General features: G+C 36.7%; 1 protein-coding gene across 1 annotated transcript; it reads right to left on the bottom strand.

Annotated features, from left to right (window-relative positions):
• Positions 1-14,479: 14,479 nt before the first annotated feature.
• FOXI1 (forkhead box I1) lies at positions 14,480-16,636 on the bottom strand. The gene is made up of 2 exons (XM_053465389.1): positions 16,020-16,636; positions 14,480-15,581 (listed from the first exon to the last, which is right to left on the bottom strand). Exons 1-2 carry the CDS (start codon positions 16,591-16,593, stop codon positions 15,040-15,042), a joined length of 1,116 nt encoding a protein of 371 aa, XP_053321364.1. The 5' UTR covers positions 16,594-16,636; the 3' UTR covers positions 14,480-15,039.
• Positions 16,637-24,242: the final 7,606 nt, after the last annotated feature.

The following is a 24,242-nucleotide window of genomic DNA, read 5'->3' as shown; positions in this document are numbered from 1 at the left end:
GACTTCCCCCCAGGCCTTAGGCTGCCAGCCCTCCCCTGTCTAAATCCCTAGACAAACTATAACAGCCATATTGCAAAGAACTCTTACTTGCATTCCATACCTTTGAATAGCTCCATTGCCCTATTAGTGGTAATATTTTCACCCAAATCCCAGATGTTAATAAAACTCTGATAGGTGGCCAGTGATTAAAAAAATCTAATCTCCTGGTAAAAGCTGATTTTAACCTGATTGCAAAAGCCAAAGCCATTACTTCCTATTTGCTAGCTGTCTTAGTTGTAGTGAAAGGTCAGTTATCACTCCACAACTGCTTCAGTCCCAAGTAAAGAAGTAAAATAAAAAAAAATGCTTGTAGGAGCCACAGTGAATCACAGTGAATCACTGTATCTTCTGGGGCTGGGCTCCCCAACGTGATATGCAACCCCTTTCTACTCTCCCTATCAAAAAGGTCTATGGAAGGACTGGATCTTCTTGTTCCTCCTTTAAGGTGAGGATACACTGGAGTCTTGAAGGAGACGTAGAAGCCAAACAGGGCAGACTACCCACGCCTCACCATATAAAACAAATCCACAGGCACACACTGAACAATTATGTGGACAATATCAAAATGAAAGTTACCGTAAATAGCATTATAAAAACATACCTTCGAAAAGCAGCCACATTCCCTCTTTTTTGAATTTGTTTCTCTAAAATTATGCAGAGTGGTGTGTTGGCTGCATGTTTAAGAAGTCACGCAATCTGTCAATATATTTCAGTAACAATTGAAGATAGTCATTTGAAACTTATATGACACCTTTGCCTCCTCTAATAAAACATTTATTGAAACACTTATCACAAGCTATGCTAAAATATGACTTAAAATAGATATAGTTTGGCAGAAGTCTTGTTGCTATGTGCCACGTAGACAATTTTACTGCCAAATAACTTTATTCTGTCAAGGTGTAATAGGTAAAGAAGCACATTAATTGTAAAAAATGTTTATGTAGTTATTATAAATTGTCTGCCTATTCAATTCAGTATTAAAATAGACATTTTTCATTTTTCAGTCCCGATAGCGATGACCTTATGTGGCTTAGAAATGTGGGTTAAGGGAGTTTCAGAGGTGATTTCTCAAAAGGGAACAGTTAATTTATATATATCATGACAAAATATTGCTACAAATGTACACTGTATTCTTACTGGAACATTGGCGGGAATGCTGGTCTCTTATAATGGAACACTGATAAATACGCCTTCATGGGGGGAAAAAAATCTTCGTATTCCACGGATATTCGCCTCTTCCTTTGTTTGTTTTGAGCAAATATTTGTGTACATTCTTCGTGTTTTTTGTAGAAGGTGTTAATACGGGGTTAATGAGGTTCACACTACGCAGCAGCTTTGGTACCAGGATTTTAAATGTCCGTCCGAACTCTATTGGTCACCAGCAGGTTGATGCCAGAGGAGGCCCCTGCAGGCGACCAATAGAGTTGTTCGCACGGCCCTTTAACTCCTGACGGCGAACCTACGGATTTACACTCCCGTTAACCCCTGCGATGCTGCGTAGATAAGGTAGGCTAGATGGGGAAGGGACCAGGGAGATTAGTAAACGAAGACGAACACGAAGATTCTTTGTGTTGTGTGTCTTTGTCTCCATTTTGCCGCTGCCATGTTCATATGTTCGGTATTCGGGCTGAACAACGAACAAACGTTTTTATGTTCGCTCGAATACGAATGCACAAGTCTAATAAATACTGTATATCCATGTTTTCAGATAATGAATTTCGTTTCCTGACCTTTTAGAAGAAATTCGGAAGGGATTTTCCATTAGCAAACAAAATTAATTGTCACCCTCACTCTCTAATGCTCTCTCACACTCTTATTCACGCTCTCTATCAATGTATCCCTACCTTCTCTACTGGACACCTCCCTATACATGTCTACTTTCCTGAAGCTGTGTTTTTATCTCTTGCTTCTTCTTTTTCTTCTGTCTTCTTTCTTCCTGGTGAACTTTAGCAAAAAGGCTGATCCTCTGGGCATTCCCTCTTTCCCAATTTGAGGAACGCAGTCAGGGGCAGGCTGGGCCGGGGGGGCAATTGCCTCCCTAAATCTAAATTAAATAAAAAACAACCAGATGCGGCTGCAAGTTTTAAAGTGGCCATAAGACACGGCGGCCACTTTAAAATCATTAAGCGGCCAACGTGCCTGCAACATGCCGCCCGGTTCCTCAGTTAGGCCCACCCCTTTATAGATGCGACGTGCCGGCCAAGGAGGCGGAGTCACACAGAACAGTTCCTCGTGACAGGGAGAAGAACACGTTGGAGGAGAGCAGTCTGCAGGGAAGAAGCCAGCAAAAACATAAGTTTTAAAAAAATAAACATAGGTGGTGTGATAGGTGTAAGGGGACAACAATTAAATACAAAAAGGGGACGACTAGGGTTATAAGTACACAACGGGATGGTAGGTGGCTGTGGGCAATACATGGGTGCATTAACTTGTATAAAAGGGGGCATCAATACAGAAAGGAGGGGGGCTGGCTGGGGATATCACATAAATCAATACACAAGGGTGTTGGGGCATAAGTGTTGGACTCCGGGCACAAATGCACATGGGTCCATACACAATGGTGTGGGGGAATACATTAAAACCAAAGAGGGGGCCTGGCTGGGGCATCAATACAAAAAACAAACCAGTGTGGGGAGCATTTTTTATGCATTTTTATGCTTTATGTAGATTAACACCTATCCTGGTGTGTGTGTGTGTGTGTGGAGGGGTGTCGGGGTGCCAGAGCCTGTCTTGGTGTGTGTTTGGGTGGTGGTGTGGCAAAGTCTGTTCTGTTGTGTGTGTTTTGGGTGTCGGTGTGGCAGAACCTGTCCTGGTGTGTGTTTGGTGTGTCAGTGTGGCAGAGCCTGTCCTGGTGTGTGTGTTTGCTGTGCCAGTGTGGTACCAGTGTCCTGGTATGTGTGTGTTTGGGTGCCGGTGTGGCAGAGCCTGTCCTGGTGTGTGTGTGTTTGGCTGTCAGTGTGGCAGAGCCTGTCCTGGTGTGTGTGTTTTGGGTGTCGGTGTGGAAGAGCCTGTCCTGGTGTGTGTTTAGCGTGTCGGTGTGGCAGAGCCTGTCCTGGTATGTTTGAGTGCCAGCATGGCAGAGCCTGTTCTGGTGTGTTTGGGTGTTGGTATGGCAGAGCCTGTCCTAGTGTGTAAGTATGTGTGTTTGGGTGCCCGTGTGGGAGAAGAGGCTGTCCTGGTGTATGTGTTTGGGTGTCAGTATGGCAGAGCCTGTCCTGGTGTGTGTGTTCGGTGTGTCGATGTTGCAGAGCCTGTCCTGGTGTGTGTGTTTGGGTGTTGGTGTGGTAGAGCCTGTCCTGGTACGTGTATGTTTGGGTGTCGGTGTGGCAGAGCCTGTCCTGGTGTGTGTGTTTGGTGTGTCAGTGTGACAGAGCCTGTCCTGATGTGTATTTCGTCATCTGTTACCTGGCGCTTTACTTACTGTAGGAATAAATTCAACTATAGAATTTTTACTTATGCAGAGATAAAATGCCCTCCTGAATTTGTACTAACTTCAGAGGACAAAACATTCTAGCCCCAGAAATCAGTGAAAGGAAAAGTAAAGGTTTTGTGTTATTTACTTTTTTCAATCTGCATATTTTATTAAAAAGGATTAGTGGCACTTAATTGTGGCTTTAGGTGTCCCGTGTATGATGAGTTTTTTAGTGTTCTGATTACTCCCAATCCCATCACATTACATCAATATGCGTTAGAAAATCAGGAAAAGGTGGGCATGGATGGTGGGCTGATTCGGTGGCCACTTGACTAGACTTGCCCCCTAGGCCTTAGGCTGCCAGCCCTCCACTGAACGCAGTGGACGAAGAACAAAGAGTAAGGAGAAGAAGCTGGGTTGCAGGAAAAAGAGATTTGGACATGGAAGTAGTCAATGGCGAAGGTAGGGAGGGTGTGAGAGCATGTGAGTAAGAATGAATGATAGTGAAAAAAAAGGAAAAATAGAAATTGTAAGCTCTTTGTTTTCATTTTTGTTTCATTGGAGGTCCCTCCTTGTATCAAGTATATGTATATGTTTGTGTGTTATATGAAATCGCAGTAGCAGAAAAAAATACTTGTCTATTAGTCTTCTTTTGTAAAATGCAAAATATCACAATTTCACAGGTTTATTAATTAATATATCTTAATTTTGTACATTATTTTTGATTAGGTATCTATAAAAAGCCAATCTCTACCATTGGCATGCAAGACTGGTAAAAGTGCTAGACCACTAAAAAGGAGCAATGCATAACCTTCCAGAAATAGTCTGCAGGAGATAGAGCTGTTGGAAGAATTTCAAATTATTTATGTTAGACGCAGACATGATTTTTTTTAAAGAAGGTTTGAGTGGTTTTGTTATGTAGATAAAATGTACAATGCAGACCATTAATTGAAAATACTTCTTGTACTGTTATTTAATAAAAATTGTGTTATTTTTTGTTTATACAGGTAATAGCACATGTGGAGGCATGGTTTCACATTGGGCCAAGACTAAGACCTACAAGTATTTTGCTTAAATTTTGTAACAATTTCATCAAGACCTGCAGATACACCTATAGACACGAATAACAGTTATAAAAAAATAGGAAGCTTTTATATTTGTCGATAGCAGAGAAAGTGAAGACTGCAGAAACTGGACAGCGGTGTAAGTGTTAAATATTTTGCAGTAGAGTAGGGTGTCCACCATATATGACCTGAAGAAATAGAAGGAAAATTATTGAAAGTGATGAAAGGAAGTTAATGAAAAAAGGAAAAACACTGGATGAAGCTAAAAATGAAGGCCTTGATCAAGTAATGATAGAATGGCCTTCGCAGTGGACACATACCACTTAATTGTATGCTGGTCATGAAACAAGATCTATCATGATCAACTGAAAATTAAAGGAATATTCAACAGGATGATTAGAGAAGTTTAGGAAAAGACATGGCATACATTCTTTAAAGATGTGTCATGCTAAAGCTTCTGCTGAAAAAAAAGCAGTGGAAAATTTATTGACGAGTTTGCCAAGGACAGAATAGCTGTGCTGGCATGTGCTAATGCAGCAGGTACACAGTAAACATCAGCTCATGCACACCACAGGGAAGCTGGACTGGACAACGACCGCAAGATTTTGTGACTTAATTAACTCAACCATGTGACCGGGCTATCCTTAGATCAATGAAGAGTAAATATAAAAAAAAAACTTTCTTGAACAGCATGCCAGAGAGGCTTTCGAAAATTAGCTTTGCCTGAAGGATACTGATGAACAAAGTGGTGAAGGGCTTCATATGGCAAATGAGAAAAAAATAACACCTGACCTCTTTGTATATGCTTAAAATGTACCTTCAGAGTCCGTCAGTAAGAAAGAAGTGGATATCGATAAAGTTTTTAACATTGATAATAAGGCTTCAGTTGTTTATTCACCGACAAATGACGAAATATTCAAAATGGTTCTGAATTAAGGCGATCGTGATACCTTTACCTGTATTGATAATGAAGATGACATTGTTAACCATACAGAAATGTGCCTATAGACGACATTGTGAAAATGTGTGATGGGTTTATTGAAGGTATGGAGTAGCGTGCATTCACAGCAGGACAAGAAATCATACCTGTTGTTAAAATCAAAGAAAGACTTTTAAGACAAAAAAACATTGTTAATGAGGCAAACTACTCTGGAGGAGACATTCAAAAAAAGGATTCCTTCAGAGTGCGTTCAGATCTCTACAGGAGCCACTTCCTGGTACCTTAACCGCTTCTGATCCTCACCTAAAAAATCAGAATGCTGTGTACAAACAAGGTTGCAAAGCGGTTAAAAACAATTATACATTTATGGATGCTCTGCGCATGATTAAAAAGTGGTCTGATCTGTTCTAGTAACTGTGATGTTTTTAGGCATGACCTTGATCAGACCCACCAGCCGCCCCTCTGAGGCTGCTTCCCTTACTTCTGAGCAGTAAGATATGTGTCAAATCCTAGGAGTCTGCCTCTTAAGAACCTAGACATAGTCGGTTTAGGCTAGAATATGATGATGCTCCTTTAATCCAGAACCTTAAATCTCTGTATTGGATATTAGAGAATGCTCTAATATGGGGTGGGGGGGTGGGGGGTGGAACTTGCATTTTCATTTTAATGTAGCCTTTACTTTGCTGTTTGCTTTTTTTATGTTTTGACATTTCATAACAAGATTGATTTCTTTAAATTTAATTTTTTGAAATTTTATTTTTTTATTTCTTTAAATTTGTTATTCATTTTTCTTGCATTGTATAACAAGGCCTAATTCCCAAACTATTTTATTTGTTTGAGTTTGCAGACTTAAATATGTTGATTTGTTTATTTTTCTTTTATATATAATTTTAATAGCGCAATTGCACATCAATTTGCTATATTTTTAATATTTGTACTAGTTATTCAGCACCCTCTAGAGAATCTTTGCAAAATGCTGTAGAGAGGATATAAATAAAATGAAAACAATACTTGCAAATGAAATGAATGCAGGGTGAAACAACTTTGTATAAACTTTGTAACACAAAAGGTTTATTTGTAACACAAAAGGTTTATATGCTTCCAGTTGGTCACAAACACAAATAAGTTATGATAATGACTAAAATTAGTATTATAGTAACATCTTCTCAAAACATTGGTCTATAAATAATAAGTAGGTGAAGAATTGTGTGTTTTATTTGCGACATGGAGTTGTCAGGGTGCTCAAGGTAAGGATTTTTCCTCCATTCGCTCACTTTGCATTTTTTTTAATGAGAAAAATAAACTATTAACATGTTTATTTCTAAAAACTTTCTTACTTTCCGGCATTTTTACTTATACAGAGATATCTGTTGATCGTTTTTGTGAAAAATAAAAGCCATCATTGCTTTAGGCAGCAATGAGAACATGAAGTATGCAGCTTGGTATGGCTGCTTGTTACCATGATAACCATGCTACCAGTTGATCTATTGTGATGTAATTGTGACATCAAAAGCGCTCCCCACACTGTGAATGCTCCCTTCCTGTATAAAAAAAGAAAATAGAAAAATAAAGAATGAACAGACTGTAAAAAAGAGTGAGTAAAGCAGTCTTAGAAGAGCCAAAAACCCAGGGGATCACCTGTGTATTTGGCACCTGGGGCGGATCCTGTATGTGGCACCCCTCAACAAAAAAACTAATGTTGGCAAGAATATAGATTTTCTTAGGTGAAGTATAAGTATTCTGAACTATAGGAAAAATATGAAAAAAAAATGGGCTGGCCTCTCACGGGGAAATGACCCCTAAAACTCAAAGGGGGTTCCCTTTATTGGGCATTAAACAGCATAATGAATGATTCTAATGCTGCATATAGCCACAAAAGTGTTAAATACAGCAGAGTAGGTGAAACAGCACCTTTGAAAACTTAACACATATTTTGTATTTAGTTATGGTCCAGGCAAGGTGACAGTTTCTTTTTAAAGATAGGAAAATTTGAAATAACAACTATTTCCAATAGGTTATTTACTTCCAAAATTCTAAGTATTTGCCCTTTTCATACTCCCGCATCAAAAGTTTAATTCAGCCTCCATATTTGGCAATATATTGTGGATTGTCCGCTGTATGACTGCTATTATAATGATCTGATTGCTTGCTTTACCGACTGTGCACCTGCCACTATCATTTACAACTAAACAAACGTTTTGCTGTGCCATTAACTTTTGTATCACACCACTCACATCCTTCAAAGCAAGAACATTACAGTTGAGCCCTCCCTACCTTTTTAAGCCTGTATGTCTAGACTTTCATCGGCTAAAATCTATTTTCAATGTTTGTAAATGTTTTGTCTATCTGTTCTAATCATTTCCAAAATCTTCTGTATTTGTTTGGCTTAATTTTATTGCATAGTAGTAGGTAACCAGTGCTGGAGTGGTTGCAGCACGCCCTATTCTCTCCTCCACTTCCCATCCAAAAAAATGGTGTGTGTTCCTGGTGCAACATCAGCAGGACTGCTGCTGGAGTGGAAGTAAAGGTGTGTGTATGGTGCACATTTGCCCACCGGCCCACCGAGTATTTGCCAGATGGCCAGTCCGGTGCATATTTTGGATATATATAGCAATGGTGTCTTAGAGTGTACCATTGTCATTAACACCCCCAGTTAAATGTTAAGTTAAACACTGGCTGGTAGAGGCCCAACATCTTCCAAAAATAGCAGCTTATGGGGACATCTGACAAACACTTCAGTGTAGACCAGAGGCCTCATGGACTACAAACAGTCTGGGAAATCTGGGTATTTTTACCTAAAGAAAAAGAAGTTGAATGAATGTTTAATGTACTGTTTGTGCTCAAACTGGAATATCAAAACTCTGTGACCTGTTTGCAGCCCTCAACATGACCAGTCGAGCAGTCCTTTCTGTATGTTACATTTATGGTTAACATTATTGGCGCCCTTGATTTTTATTCACTTCATGTACAATATATATGTTCAAAAATAATTGAGAATGTCCTTACTTATATGTATTATCAGAATATTTTAATGGGATATCAAAAACTACTCAACAAAAAAAGATGGCTTTTCAACTGACTCATGATTTTACAAAAGAGATGTTAAATATGACTTGGACAGCATTTAGTTACACAGCTCTTGGCGATGACAGTTTCTAGATGTTTTTTGTAGCCGTCTATAAGCTTCTTGCATCTGTCTGCTGGCAGTTTTTTGCTGCGCTTTAACTGTAAATTGTTCAAGACCTTAAATATTTACAGGATTCCTTTTCTAAATTTCAATTCTTTCAAAGGTTTTCAGTTGCACCAACCTTCAAATACTTTTCTGCCACAATGTCCCGGGACATTACATTTCTTAATAACATTGCTAACTGGTGAAGCAAGGATGCCAAGGTCTTTGGAAAAGGCCTTGTACCGTTTAGATACCCTTTGGTGATAATAGTGTCAGACAGCGCTTCTGTGAAAAAAGACAGGGAATAAAAGTGATATACTGTATTAATTCAAGGTGTTTAAACACTTTATCACAGCTTAGACTAATTTTACTGCAATGACATTCTAGTTTTTCTTTCCAAACTAATTTTTATTTTATTAAGGGGGGTGTGCCAATATTAGTGTCATGGCAGTGTTTGCATTTTTAATTACGGTACTATACAAATGGGGACCTTACTAATGTTGTAAGGTCCCCTCCTTAACCTGTATATACACTCTATCTCCCTGTGCCGGTTCAAAATAGTTTTGAAAGAGCCCTTCCGACCTGGAGCGGAGCAGTTCAGGTCAGAAGGGTCCTTTCAAAACTATTTTGAACAGATACGAGGAGACAGGGACAAGGGTTTGCAGGGGTCGCAACGGCCTACCTTGTAGTTGAGCCAGTAGTCCCTTAGACACTACATTCAATTTCTTTTAAGCTTTAATAACTTTGCATTAGAGAACAGTGAAGTGGTTTAAAAATGTACTGGGAAGGGTAGGATATGTTAAGTGTGTTATGAACCCTTTTAAAAAACCTTTATTTTTTTAACTTTCTTATTTTTCCACTGCTTGTTATCATGGAGTAGTTTGACAGGACTAGAGATTCACTTAGGGACTCAGGGGATCTCTCTTGTAACTATAGGGTACCCCTGATGATATCTGTTAACTTTTTAACTCCCTCTGGCTTACCTTTGTATAAAGAGCCATTACAAGACCACACTATTTTTAAACATCCCACTTCCACGATCCAGGTGTGTTTTGTAGCTGAATCACCGCATTTTACTCACCAAATTCCAGATGTGTCACTGGCCCTATAGTTTTTTGTGATGTACTTGGGTTATCAATGATGGCTTGCATTGATAAAGAGGCTATAGCCATAAAACCTTTGCATACAGATTTCCTGTTATGCTGCTGTATAGAAACATGGTGGATCTACACAAAAACATAGAGCACATGTAACTATTCTTGTCTTTGTGGATATATAAGTAGTGGTGGTTTAGCAGAACTGGACATTATACACGACACCCAGAAAAGTTATTCTAACATGATGAATGGATATGGTGAGGCCTCTGATTTTTTATAGATTATCCCTACTAATCAAATGGCACCAACAGTGAATGGAAAGAGAATTAAATCACTAAAATATAATTGAGTTCCCTAAATATAATGTATTGAAAAATGTGGGCATACGTATTGCATTCCCTAGTTTTTGTATAACTAATATCATGATAATGTTGCTAGTACATCCATAAATGTATTTTGATTCTTAGTCTTAAAACCATAGAGGCACCTCTGATCACGTCAAAAGTAAATGCATGCCTGTCTACAGCTGTTGATGGCTGAAAATTCGGCTTGTTAGAGAAAAGCATAAAATACGAATTTTGGTTCGATAAAAGCTGGAAAGCCGCTTTCTGCTATGATAGATTCTAGTAGAGAAGAAATGCGCTTTCAAGGTACTTTCATTACACTTTATTTAAACTAATCATTTTGCGCTTGCCCTTGCTCCATGTGCCTTTCTGAAGGCATCTTTTTGAAACTTTCTACACTATTGGTAATTCACACTTGAATTCACACCCGAGCCTGATACTGTAGGTGCTTGGACTAATGGCTGTGATGAAGCTACTGGTTCTCCTACTCACTGCTTTTTCTTGACACTTAAAGACCAGTAGTCAAAGATTCAGAAGCAACCATAACCTTCGCTGAAAATGTATTGGTAACTTGAAAATAAAAACGATGACAATTTTAATAGATATGAGAATAAAAGAATAATCTGCGCTACGCATGGCAAAGGATGAGAAAGCTCCAGCGATACTACACCTAGTGCCAGTAGTATAATGAGGTGTTATTTTATTCCAATTTAGTGTAATTATTAAGAATGTTCTTTATTTGTGTTCAGGTACTTTTACCGCTACTGTTAGTGATACGCAATAAGCAAATAGGTTTTATATGGAATAGTTTTCAATAACGGATTAATGATATATAAAAGACAGTTTCTATTAACATAACTGAATGATAGCAGAATAGCAGGTAGACAGTACGTTGAGGTTCCAGGAACCTTAAACTGAAACTGAAGAGAAACTTAACTTGGGTATTATTTTTTTGCATTTGAATACTATATTTATTTTAAACACTTATTATATACAGTCATTTTAAATGTTGACACAATAGACTTGGCATGAAAAGTGGAAGGAAGTAATGTGTTTGTGTAATATTTGAAAGATATGCCTACTAAGCCACAAAGAAACTATTCAAAAAGCGAGCACAATGGCCAGTTTGATTGTTTTATTCAGTCACTGCCAAACAAAAAAAAATAAATAAAGATGTTCTGTAATTATATTTTCATTCAGAAATACATTTAAGTAATACTGATATAGTTTAGTGTAGTTTGACTACTATAGTCATATATAGATATGCATGCAGTTGACCATGAGTACTGAATTTAGTTTAGAATTATCTATAAACCAGATTCACAACCTAATCAAGTAGTGTTCAAACAAATTTGTTAGAATAACTTATTACATGAATGACATTTTGGAATGTGTTATAAATGGGCTGCTTTGAATAAGGAAATACAAATGACTATTCATAGATTGTCCCTTTTTGTGATCATTCCAAATAAATCTCATTCATAATGGAAGGACAGAATACCTGCATATGGGTCACTCTTTCACTAGACTTATATATGCTTGGTATATTATTAACTGCGTAGAAGCAAATAAGAGGGGATGTTCAGTACAATGCAAACTGAAAGTTTCCCTACTTTTCCCCAATTTGACTGGAATGGGGGAGGGAAGAGAGTAATTGCCCCCGAGCTGGTTCAAGTTTTTCAAGTAAGGCCAGTCAGATTGGTTCAAGCAGGTCTCACTTAATGTGATGTTTAACATTGGGCTGAACCACAAGAGCGGGGATAACTTGTACTATATGCAAGCAGGACTACAGACATTGAAAAGTAGAGGTGTAGATTGGCACATGTAGGAAACAGTTTGGGGTGGGGGGAGTTATCCTATAAAGAAGGTGAGCTGTAATTGGCTGTACATTGCCCTTGGATCATCAGGTGACAGCCCACCCATCCCATAACAATTTTAAAAGATTAAAAATATTCTCACAAAAGTATATCAGTCTATAAAGGCATTAGTGTGACGTGAAATAAGTAACGTATTTTTTTTTAAAAAAAGTTTTAAATGCCTTGTTCATATAGATTCAGTGATAAACAAATGCAATGTGCACACATAGAAACAAATCAATCTGCTCCTAAGAAGAGCAAGCCATTTTACTCATCATGTAGAATGCTGCCATTAGTGCTTGAGTGTTGTGTAAAAATGGTTGTGGCGATAAGCATGTGTCAATGAATCAATAACTTGTTTTGGTCAAGTAAAGCTACCTAAAATCAATGACATCAACATCCTGAATAATAATGGACCCGTGTTATATTACCTATATGTTTTTTAAAAAACAACATTGTTTACATTAAGATACTTTTGGACTGGAACTGGTTAAAACCTATGAACTATTGCAGTCAAGTTAGAAAGTGGACATGAGAGTTATACCTAAAATATATGGTATAACGCAAATGACATTGACATTGAAAAAAATAATCTGGAAATCATAAGGTTAAATAGATTGCCTATGGCAAACATAGGGTTAAATAGAATTTGGGTGTTTTCATAAATGACAACTTATGTATACCACTATGCATTCCGCAGCATAAGGCATCATGCTGGTAGATTGGGACACTCAGTAAAAAATGCAGTCATACCTCTGTTAAAAAAAACAGTTAACTTTATCTATGTTTGTACTATTTCTGTAAATGTAACTAAACACTCAGGTAAACTTCTATTTGGAGAACAAGGAATAACTAGGAATAGTGAAAAGAAGTTATACAAAATAGTCTGACGCAGCATTCAATATAATTCTCATTGGAAGAAAAATGAAATTGTACAGAAATATAAAGTGCAGGAAGAACGCAGGTGATCTGCGGTGGCAGAACTTTCTCTTGCTGTCTCCTGCATTGTTTTCCCCCTTAATTCTTCTCCAATCTTCTTCAAGTTTTAGCCCTTCTGATGTATTTTCGACTCTCTCTTCTTCTAGCTAGCCCTCTCCCTCTCTCCTCCCAAACATTTCTTTGACCCTCTCTTGATCCTCAGCTTGTTACCCTTTTGTTTTATCCCTCTGTTTATTAAAATATTATTATTATAATTTGGAATTTCTTTACTGTAAAGCAGGTCTCAATTTGCCTAGAACCACTGCTGCACTAGTTCGAAAATGTTGGTTCCTTAAAAAAAAATTACTTTTACTACGTTCCTAAATCTTTTCTAAAAATTGTGTCCCTCTGTCCTTCGCTTTTAATGTACCCCAATAGCTTCTTTTTCCATTTAAATCAGGGAATATAGAGTTGAGCTGCAGAGACTGGAGTGCCTTCTTTGTACGCACACATAATACACATGTCTTGTTATTTATGCCAGGTGTTTCCCGGTTTGGATACCTTTAGGCTTAACAACATAGCCAAGTCGTTGTCTGTAAATGACCAAACATTGAAAACCTAATAGAGACTATAACAATGAATGGTTGGAAGCGGTTTCTTGGTCTTTTGGACAGGAAATAGTTAAATCTCCTCTTGCTGCCAAAATGGCATGTTTATCAGTCCTGCGAGTATCTCAGCGATTTTACCATCTGAATGTAATTAATATTAGCCAAGAACAACATGGTAGGAAAACTGCAGCTACAGGTCTACTGGATATGCTTACATTGCAGTGTGTTTGCTTCTTGTTACTGGAGGAAGTGCTTAATAGTGAAAAGCTTAAACTATTTTATATGTAGTGGACACTTGTAGAACTTTGCCTTAACCTCAAAGGAAGACTAAGATACAGCCTGACACATAGCAAAATGTAATGAAGTATGTAACTGATGACACTTAGTGGCCTTGTATTTTATGATCCTTAACAGGTTAACAGATGATCAAACTCTGTTCCTGTATACCCAATAGAAATGAAGTGTAGACGGGGTTAAAGATGAAGTTAAGTAAAAATAAAAGTCCAGATTTCGTTTTATCATTTATGGGTTTAAGGAAGACGGCAGATAAAAACCTTTCGGCCCATCTAGTCTACCAATTTTTTTTGCTGATGTAGGACTTTAATCAGTCTTTGGTCTTGACTTTTTTTTTCTTAGGTGCTTAAAGGTAGCTGAATGTGACTGTTTTATTCCACTGCTAATGGTACCAGTTTAGTAAAGTTAATACATTGAAAACACTGGGGATTTTTTAGTAAGAGATGTAGAATGTGTACCTTTTAAATGTATTATTTATTAAGTAGCTGGGTGTAATTGCTAAACTATAGGTCTTTGAGGTAGTGTGTTTTTTCCTTTGTAGACTGGATTATTTTAAAGTGTTTAAGCCCTGCCTTGGCATTTTTAGTAAGTGTATATTGTGATGCGCAGTAATGCAATGAATTAGATATACAGAAACTTGCATGCTATATTCCAAAGCACTACTCTCAAATGACTGCTATTTCTTTTGTATAAACATGATTGTAATAAAATTCAATAGTAAGAAAAAACAACAATTACTTCTTTCTGTCTTTTATTAAAAAAAAACCCCACAGTTTACCCTCACAGTGAATTCAGCTGTAACATATACAAAATACTCAGCAAGTTATGGAAAATATGTGTGCAAGCCCCACAAGTTTTTACACCCCATAATGCATAACAGTTTAAAAATAGTAAACACTTATAAATACATAGTCAATTTCTAAAAAGCGCTGTTCCTAAGAAAATTTATATTCATAAAGCAAAATATCAATTTATTTTACAATCTGTTTAATATTAATACAAATTTGCTTTGCTAACTTGCAAAACATATGTAACATTTCTATACTTTCCAAAAAATATTACATTGTAGAACAGAATAATTCTAGCCGTGGCCTCCGTAATATATTTTTACAGTTACATTTAGGTCACAAAATGCCACAAGAAATCAGAAGAGATCGAGTTATAACTTATTCCTCATTCACACAATATACTTGTAGCAAAAATGTTTCCTATCCTGGAGAAAATAGATTAACCATTTATGTACCAGGAAGGTGTACAGTTGTATTTAAACTAGAACATTACAGTGTTAAAGTTGATATTTATACTTCTGTGCCGTCTCTGTTGTAAAGTGATGTATTTGTACTGATACTATTGTAGAAATGGGTATTGAACTGATTAAGAACAGAGCTGCTGTACCCAAAAGGATTTGATGATACTGTAGAAGGCCAGTCTGACCCACCATGGCTTTGTAGGTTTGACAGGGGAGAATATGAATTGAAACCAACCATATTTTGTGCCATTTTATCTGATGTGTCATTGCCGAGTCCAAGTGGAACAGACCTACTTACTGAATTTGCACTGTTAACATAAGCAGTCATGCTAGTAAGAAAGTTATTTAAGCATGGTGTTATTGTAGGTGGAGACGATCTCTTTTCAGAGTCATCTGCTCCTGATGAACTTTCCAATAAACCTTGATGCTCCTCGTGCTTTTGGCTGTCAGACAGTGGGCTGCCTTCAGATTTGTCAGAACCTAGCTGTCCATTAGGATTCACATCAGACTTTCTTTTTCTCTTTCTGCGGAAGTTACCATTGTCAAACATCTTCTCACAGTTAGGATCCAATGTCCAGTAATTTCCTTTTCCTATGACAATAAAACATTATGTTTAGTAGGCATTGTTACATATTTAGCAAGTCATCGACATTTTGCAGGATTTTTTTTGGCAGAGACAAACAGTTTTCAATGTTTAGTTGTGACATGGGCTACCAAAAATGGGAATAAAAATCTTATGTACTATAGAAGAAAAATAAAAGTTTAAGGACTTCCTGAACAAAAACTGTTCTCGGTTTAGGTCACGTTATAAAATACATGAAATTTTTTTAAAAATATTTGCTTATGTTTCCTTTTCCTGTTGAAATGCGTTAGCACTACATAACACACCTTAAGCATAGATTTTGATTAATTACATTTTGAAGACTTGTAAGATTCCTAGCTATGGTATTAATAGCTTTCAGAAAAAGGTCTATAGCAAACATGGTTTTACTGACACTTTATCTTTACAATTATAAAATAAATATTTACCTGGATCATCTTCATCCCTTGGAACTTTCTTGAAGCAATCGTTAAGGGAGAGATTGTGTCGAATTGAATTCTGCCATCCAGCTTTGCTTTTGTTGTAGAATGGAAAGTTATCTGCTACATATTGGTAGATCTGGCTGAGCGTTAGCCTTTTATCTGGTGCTCCGTGAATTGCCATGGCTATCAGAGCAGAGTAGGAATATGGTGGCCTTACTAGTTTCATGAGTTCTTCTTGAGAAGGAATGGGAAGCCACCCCAATTCTGAACCCCCCAAACCATGCATGTTAGGCAAGAGCTGTCTTTGCATCCCATATGACTGAGGCATGAAGGGGCTGGGATTGGATCCTGGTAGGTATGGGGGTGGTGTCATAGATTGTCCATTCAGCCAAAGATAAGGATTTGCTGTGGTGCTGTAGTCACCGGTTTCAAAGTTTGAAGGTCGTTGAGGACTTGGCATAGTCTGTGGATGGAAGATACTTTCGCAGTAGATATTCATTTCTGGAGGTTCCTGGCCAATATTTGGAAACTGTGGCCCACAGCGAGGTGGAGAAGGTGCCTGGGGATCAAAGGTACTCATATTACAGAAATAACAGATTACAGAGCAAGATGCACCTATGCTCCTGTCTTGAAACAGGTGTATTACTCCAGCCCTTCCTCAGTAGTACTTATACACCTGTCAGTGTTTAGGTTTCAGTATATGCTCCGCCCAGCTTGCACTGACTGGCTGGAGATCTGTGATATCCCTTTTTGGAATGCTGTCAGCTCATAAGCCAGTTTGAAATTTATGAGTGTTTATCTTTCAAATGAATGGAATATTTTTTTCTAGTTCTGTAACAAAAAAATACTATAATTGTGTAGTAAACTGACTTGAAGTGAGAGCTGTACTCACAATAAAATTCAGTGTTTTAAAAATGGTGTAAATGATACCAAGACATTTGGATAAAAAATGTTCCCATAATTCAAAGGCAACAATGGTTTAACACAGTAAAACTTTATAGTTGTATACAAAAGACGTCTGTTTTGCAAAAAAAAAAAAGACAAGGGACAAAGAGTTTTTATTTTACAGAGAGTGTGCATATGCAATGATACAATTCCATGAACACCTACAAACAAGTTATTTACACATTCGCCACTACTTCTGATGCTTTAGACTCACCAGTAAAAGCGCAGCATATGAAAAGTAAAACATTTACTATTCCTAATTTATTTTACTCATTGCAGAACATTTATGTTTGTTTATGAATTCATGTTTGATTTAGTACAGAGTTTAATGGCTTTATAAAATGTGATACAGATCAAAAATCAGCTTATCTTCGAGAATGTCTTAGTTTGCAGTAAATCTTTGCAAAACTATAATCAAAAATTGATAAATTTCAAATTGCTTTTATTTCCTGGATTGTGATGCAAAATTAGATTAATTCCTAACTGCCATACTCTACCAGGAGTAGATTTGCATTTTAGACAGAGGATCAGGTTTAAAGTACAAATGAATTAAATTTCCTCCTTAATGCATGCCTACAATTCGTAAAATAAAACCCTTAATTATTTGCAATTGAACAATCCTCTGTTCACGTAGTAATTTTATTCAAAACAAAATATATATGTTTATCTTTGTATTGTTATCACATTAATACTTACAAATTATGCTATCCTAGCGATAACCAAAGTTTTTGAATCCCCAAACTGGTACAAAGCAATTGATCAGGTATTAAAAAAGGTCATTCAAATTTTTTTATGGCAAGTCTTGTTATTGTGAATCATGGGCCAGTAATTGGCCAGGAGAGGTCTTTATTGCCAAGTCATACTAGAGCACATTTAGAAGACAACAGTCCTTATGTATACTACATAGTACAACATATTAACAGAAAGGCAATGTACAACATATATAAAAGGAACACAGAAAGGATTAAGAAATTTGTAGATTATTCTTAAATAACTTTAATACCCTGGTGGTTGTATAGGGGATTGCAACAAAAAACATACTAAAGCTTTACAATAAACCCCAAACTTTAAAATGTAAGCAGCAGAAGGGGGGGGTTGCTTGCCTGCCCATTGCCCTTGTACCATGGTTTGTAGACGATTTTGAAGACAAAATATGCATTAGATGCCTTATTGTAATAATAAGCGTTGCCGTCATGAAAAAATGCTAATGGCACAGTATGTGCTTAAGATTTTTACATTGTGCTAACAAATTTTCTATTAGTTTTCATTAAATGTTTCCTTTGTATGGCCCAAATAATAGTATACCACTTAATGGCTCGACTGGAAAATGGCAGTATGAACATTGTCATTCTCACTACAGTTTAGTAAATGTTCTCATATATTTAAAAATAGAGTTTTAGTTCATTGATGAAAGACAGAAATGTTCAATCCATTGTTTGCAAGACCATATTAAGGTATCCTGCAGCACAATGATCCTCCATAGCTCTCTTGGGGACAGTCGTCTGTTTACTCAGTGCACAAGTATGCCCCCTAGTGATTTTTTACCAGGACACATCCATTTCACATGCTGCTGACCAATACATGTAAAGTCCTGTCCTCCAGTATGAGGGAATTATAAACCCTCATTAGGCAGCCAGTTGGTTATATATCAAACATGGTTATTACTTTAAATGTGAAATCAATCAATGGCCTTGAAAAAATGGCTGATATAGTAACTCTAATTAAGGAATATTAATTAATTCATTAAAGGACATTTCTCTTTTATGGCTTCTAAAACACATATGCAGCAAATAATCTGGAATGGTACAGCTATATTTCTACTAATATCTACTAAAATAAATGTGCTAAAATACATTATATACATATTTGCCATATACATTATGTGTAATAGGGGTTATGTGTGTGTGTATATAGTGTACATATTCTTTATTGGGTAGAAAGTGGAGAATTATGTAAGTAAAGCACAGAACAAGTACAGCTGTTTTATTAAATAAGGTTTAGAATGCTAAACTAATTTACTCTGACAAAAAATGATGCAAATGGAATACCTCTGTGCCATCTAGATGATTGCAGTCAGACTACCTGATGTCTGCCAAGATGTGTTTATTTGACAGATAATTGTTGTGCTTGTTCCTGTATACACACAACTAAGCTCTGCGTATTCCTTTGATACAACCTGTTGTGCTGTCTGCATCAATCTTGTAGTTTGGCATTTGTGATATGTAGATGTCTGTGCTGGAGGGTTGAGATGGTACTTTGGTGTTAACAAAAGGATTCTAATTAGCAGATAAGAACATGATCAATGCGAAGTGTGTGTTTCTCTTAAACTATTATGTCTTGTGAGAGCACCTGGTGTGAAATGAAGATCTCAATCCAGTGGAGATTTAAATTCTTGATATAGTGAAATACTGAAACATGTTTACCTAAGTGTCTAGGCTGACAAAATATGGTTAAGGGGTTATTTACTGTTAAGGTCTCTGAATAATAAAATAATTATCAATTTGATATCATTTTTATTATATGATTATTATTTATTATATCACTTTTGAGAGTCATGTCACACATATATATATATAAACATACATTTTACACAATAGGACCAATACTTCTAAGCGACAAATTGTCATTAATAAATGTAAATTGAATAACTAAGACAGACATGTTTATTGAGTGTTTTACAAGGTTCAAATTAAGGTGTTAATAAAGCTGTTGTGTTTTATATGGCAAATAAATTATTTTTAATTAAGGTACTTTTCATTCTCCTGCAATGCCTGCATAATGCATGGCCAACCCCAGTTGGTGTCTCCTGCAAGAAAGGTAGATCCGGGACTGCAAAATCTGTAGTTTAATTCAGCCCTTCTTAGTGGAGAAGCTTACCTTGGGTTGGCACTACATATTGTGATGTTAACCTCATCTACAATCACACAATTTATCTAACAAAATGTTTAGTCTACAAAGCATAAAGATAGATAAAGGCTCCATGCACTCAAGGGTTCCAACATCAGGCAGATTTATTGAAGGAAGAAAAAGACAACGTTTCGACCTCACAATGAGACAATAATGTCTTAATCTGAAATTCAATTGACCTTTTAGTGTTGTGTGCATTAAGTGTATATTTCTTGCAGAAGCATAGAATTTTACATGAGATAAGAACATTTATGCCAGTTTAATCCGCCCAGTTAGTATATTCCTACTGTATTAAACACTTATATTAAAGATCCACTTTGGTTATTCCATACATGTTTAAATGTCCTTACTGTACTAGCCATTTCTGCTCTCAGTGAGGTAAAACTTCCTTACATTGCATCTAAGCCTCGGACCTTCTAGCATTAGACCTAATCATGATGTTTCTCCTGTTTTGAAATATATTTCACTCTTGTTTTTTTGTGGAATTCCTTTATGTATTTAAATGTTTTATTCTTCTTCCTCTCTCCATTCTCTTCTTCAAGCTATTTATGTTGTGAACCTCTCACATTTAAATTAAGGAATACTGAATGATTTTGGAAGACTAATTCCAACAGACTTTGCAATGTTATATTTATATGACTTGGCTTTGAGAAGTAATTCTCTGAACACGCTGCATTTCTGGATGTCTTGTGACTAGTTACAAATGGCTTTTGATCTTGTCATAAGTATGCAAGTAGATTGGAGGATCTTTAATGCAAATCTCAATGTTGTGACACATCGTTTGATTCTGTAAAAACACAGCAGTACCTGTACCTTACATAGCCTACTGATACATGAACATTTTTTAAGGCCCTACCACCCATTCATAGAAGCTAATATACTGTTGTGTGAAAAAGAAAGTACACTCTCTTAAAATTCTATGGTTTTACGAATCAGGACATACCATCTGTTCCTTAGTAGGTCCAAAAATTAGGTAAATGCAACCTCAGATGAACAACACCACATGGCATATTACACTGTGTCATGATTCATGAAAAATAAAGCCAAAATTGAGAAGTCATGTGTGAAAAAACATACACCTTATGATTCAATATCTTATAGCACACTCTTTAGCAGCAATAGCTTGTAATCATTTTCTTAGAGTACTGTGAGGAGTTCACCGTCAACTCAATGACTGCAAAGTACCTAGGTCCTGTGTCTGCAAAGCAAGAACAAATTATCACCCCTCCACCACCGTGCTTGACAGTTGGTATGAGGTATTTATGCTGATATGTTGTGTTTGGTTTTTGCCAAACGTGGTGCTATGCATTATGGCCAAACATCTCTACTTTGGACTCATCTGTCCAATGGACATTGTTCCAGAAGTCTTGTGGTATGTTCAGAAGCAATTTTGCAAAACTTAGCAGTGTGACCATGTTCTTTTTAGAGAGAAGAGGCTTGCTCCTGGCAACACTTTTAAACAAACCATAGTTCAGTTTATTTCTAATTCTACTGTCACGAACTTTTAACATTTAATATGCTAATTGAGGCCTCTAGAGTCTGGGATGTAACTGGCAACTGTCTTAAATCCTTTACACTTTTTAATAATCTTTCACACTGCAGAATGACGGATTTATAACCCTTCCTAGATTGATGGGCAGCAACAATTGCTTTTCTAAGATCATTGCTGATGTCTTTCCTCCTTGACATTGTGTTAACACAAATCTGAATGTTCCAGACCAGCAAACTGCTAAAACCTCGGCTCTTCTAGAGATGGTCACACATGCTGATGATCAATTAATCAAGGACATTTTATTAGCAGCACCTGTCTTGGTATCTTAATTCCTATGGAAGCAGTAAAAGTTTTTCACACATATGGCTTCTTCATTTTAACTTTATTTTTGTTGAATAAATCGTGATACGGTGTAATATGCCATGTGTTGTTCATCTGAGGTTGTGATTACCTAATTTTAGACATGTTAAGGAACAAATGATTGTTATTATGTCCTAATATGTAAAATCACAGAATTCAAAGAGGGTATACTTTCTATGCCACCCAACTGAAGACTCTTGGTTTAACTAGGTCATTGTATTGTTGCAGTTCATTTTCAAAGATTGAGTCCAATTTGAAATCTTCTGGGATTAAAAAATGTTATTGTAGAATGTGGATTATGCAATGCATTTGATTTAGACAATTTAGTAAATGTATACATAACATATATACTGTACATTAAACATACATATATGTATATATATATATATATATATATATATATATATATATATATATGTTAATGCCCAGATCTACCATATGGTATAAGTAGCCTATCACTGCATACACCAGGGGCGGGCTGGGGCGAAATCTAATCTAAATGGCCGCTGGGTGCTGATGCCGCCGGCCGGCGCTACTTTAATACTTTTTTTTAAAATTTAATATGGCAAACCGGATCGGCTATTAAATGAAAAAAAAAAGTATTAAAGCAGCGGCCGTATGCGATGGCCGCCAAGTGATGGGGGCAGCGTGAGGGGTGAAAGCTCCGCCCCCTCGCACTCACCTTTCACCCTTCAAAAGTAGGATTAAAGTAGCTCCGGCCGGTGGCATCAGCAGCCGTTTAGATAAGCTTTCCGGCAGTCTGATGGCCGCATACTGATGGGAGCAGCGTGAGGGGTGAAAGGTGAGTGTGAGGGGGCGGAGCCACTTCACTTGACTTGCCCCCCAGGCCTTAGGGTGCCAGCCCTCCCCTGGCATACACCCACAATTATTGTGAATGTTCCAAGTGGGATGTTGTTGAAATTTGATATCTAATGGCGCTGGCTACTTTACCTTTATTAATTGAGGGAAGGTGGCAAATCCATTTTAACCACAGGGATATATTGTTTCATCTTTCATTCAAGAAAGGCCCCAAATATTGTTGGCTGCAGGTGTAGATGAACATACGGGGTGTTTAATAAAAGCTCAGAAATACACAACCCAAATTAGTTGTTGACAGAAATAGGTTGTAAATCATATATTACAAAGCTACAATCTAGCTAATTCTTAAATCTTCGAATAAACTGCACCCAGTGACCCAGGTGGAATTATTGCTTTTAGAGTAGCGGTGCATGTTTTTTATAAAGTTTCTGTACTGTTTTTTTAACTCACACTTCCCTCCAGTTTGGTTACTGGAAGCCATTAGTAAACTGATTACCTAATTAAAGCATATGACAATGTTTTGTAACAGAGAGGACACGGACAAAATTTTTTAAAAGAGTGTCTGGAATACTCATTGCCCTATGTTTGGGTGTCAACTGCTGTGTTTTAGATTAGAGCATATAGTATAATGGAAGCGAATGCAAGACAATGAATTAAAAGACATTGACAATTACCATTGTTATGGAAATATTATTACATACAGTACAGTTACCTTTAAGAAAGTAAAATGCATTTAAGCTAGGATTTAAAATGCAGAACATACCGAGGTATTGGTCCATGTTCTAGGCAATGCTATTTAAAGATATATAAAAAGACTGTGGCGATATGGTACTTTTAATTCTTGCACGTATAAGAATTGTTTCTGAGCAAACATCAACCAGAAATAGGAAAGTTGTACTAAAGTGTACTTTAAAAAGTAATGCAAATATTTATACTTAACAAATAATAGCAAGTGTTTATTTTCACCATAACTTCTGTTAAAGCAAGTGAATAACTTAACAAAGGAGAAGAAAAAAATGTATGCTATAGCATTAGTGCGAACACCCAACATTGACTCAAGTCTGTAGGAACAATATTCCTTTTCATATAGCCTGGCATTTACAGGTTAAATATTTTATTAATGTACCTGCTGCATTAATTGTAATGCAGTGACTAAAAAAATTGCTCATTTCTTATTTCAATTTTTACCACTGTTTTGACAACTGAAATAATGTGTAACAGCTATAGTTGCACTGTCTCAGCCACCATAGCCTTCTACCTGCAATTCTGCTAATCATTAAGCATAGAGAAGGTCATCTTTGGCATGTGTTTTCAATTTTGTTTTGGGTAAAGCATCAACATAACGCAACAGTGGCTTTGATGAACAGTTAGTGATGGTTTATACCCTGTGGCAATGTGTATATATTTACAGTAAAAATATATAAAAGAGGTGTTTAGTATTGAAAAAAGCATGACTCACAGAAGCACGCTCCTGGATCTGTGACCTTGGTTTTGAATGTTAAAGGAGTAATCTTCCAACTCAAGATATAACCGAGAGAAGTGGTACTGCTATTATGAACAAAATATATATTTACTGCAGTTTTGTTTTCCTTTTTCTTTCCTACTTTCATTATCAAAATTGCCTTTCTTTTAAACTGAGTTATCACATGTTGCACCAGAGAATAATGGAAATTTCCCCACTTGACTATGCAATGAAACTGTGATGG

Source organism: Spea bombifrons, chromosome 4 (assembly GCF_027358695.1).
Source record: "Spea bombifrons isolate aSpeBom1 chromosome 4, aSpeBom1.2.pri, whole genome shotgun sequence".
Lineage (NCBI taxonomy): Eukaryota > Metazoa > Chordata > Amphibia > Anura > Pelobatidae > Spea > Spea bombifrons.
The sequence above is the reverse complement of the archived record's forward strand: the minus strand, read 5'-3'. Positions and strand labels throughout refer to the sequence as shown.

Coding starts and splice junctions, on each gene's coding strand:
- FOXI1 (XM_053465389.1), bottom strand. CDS start 16,593: ATGAGTACCTTTGATCCCCAGGCACCTTCTCCACCTCGCTGTGGGCCA. Junction 15,582..16,019: donor AAGGGATGAAGATGATCCAG/GTAAATATTTAT, acceptor TTATTGTCATAG/GAAAAGGAAATTACTGGACA.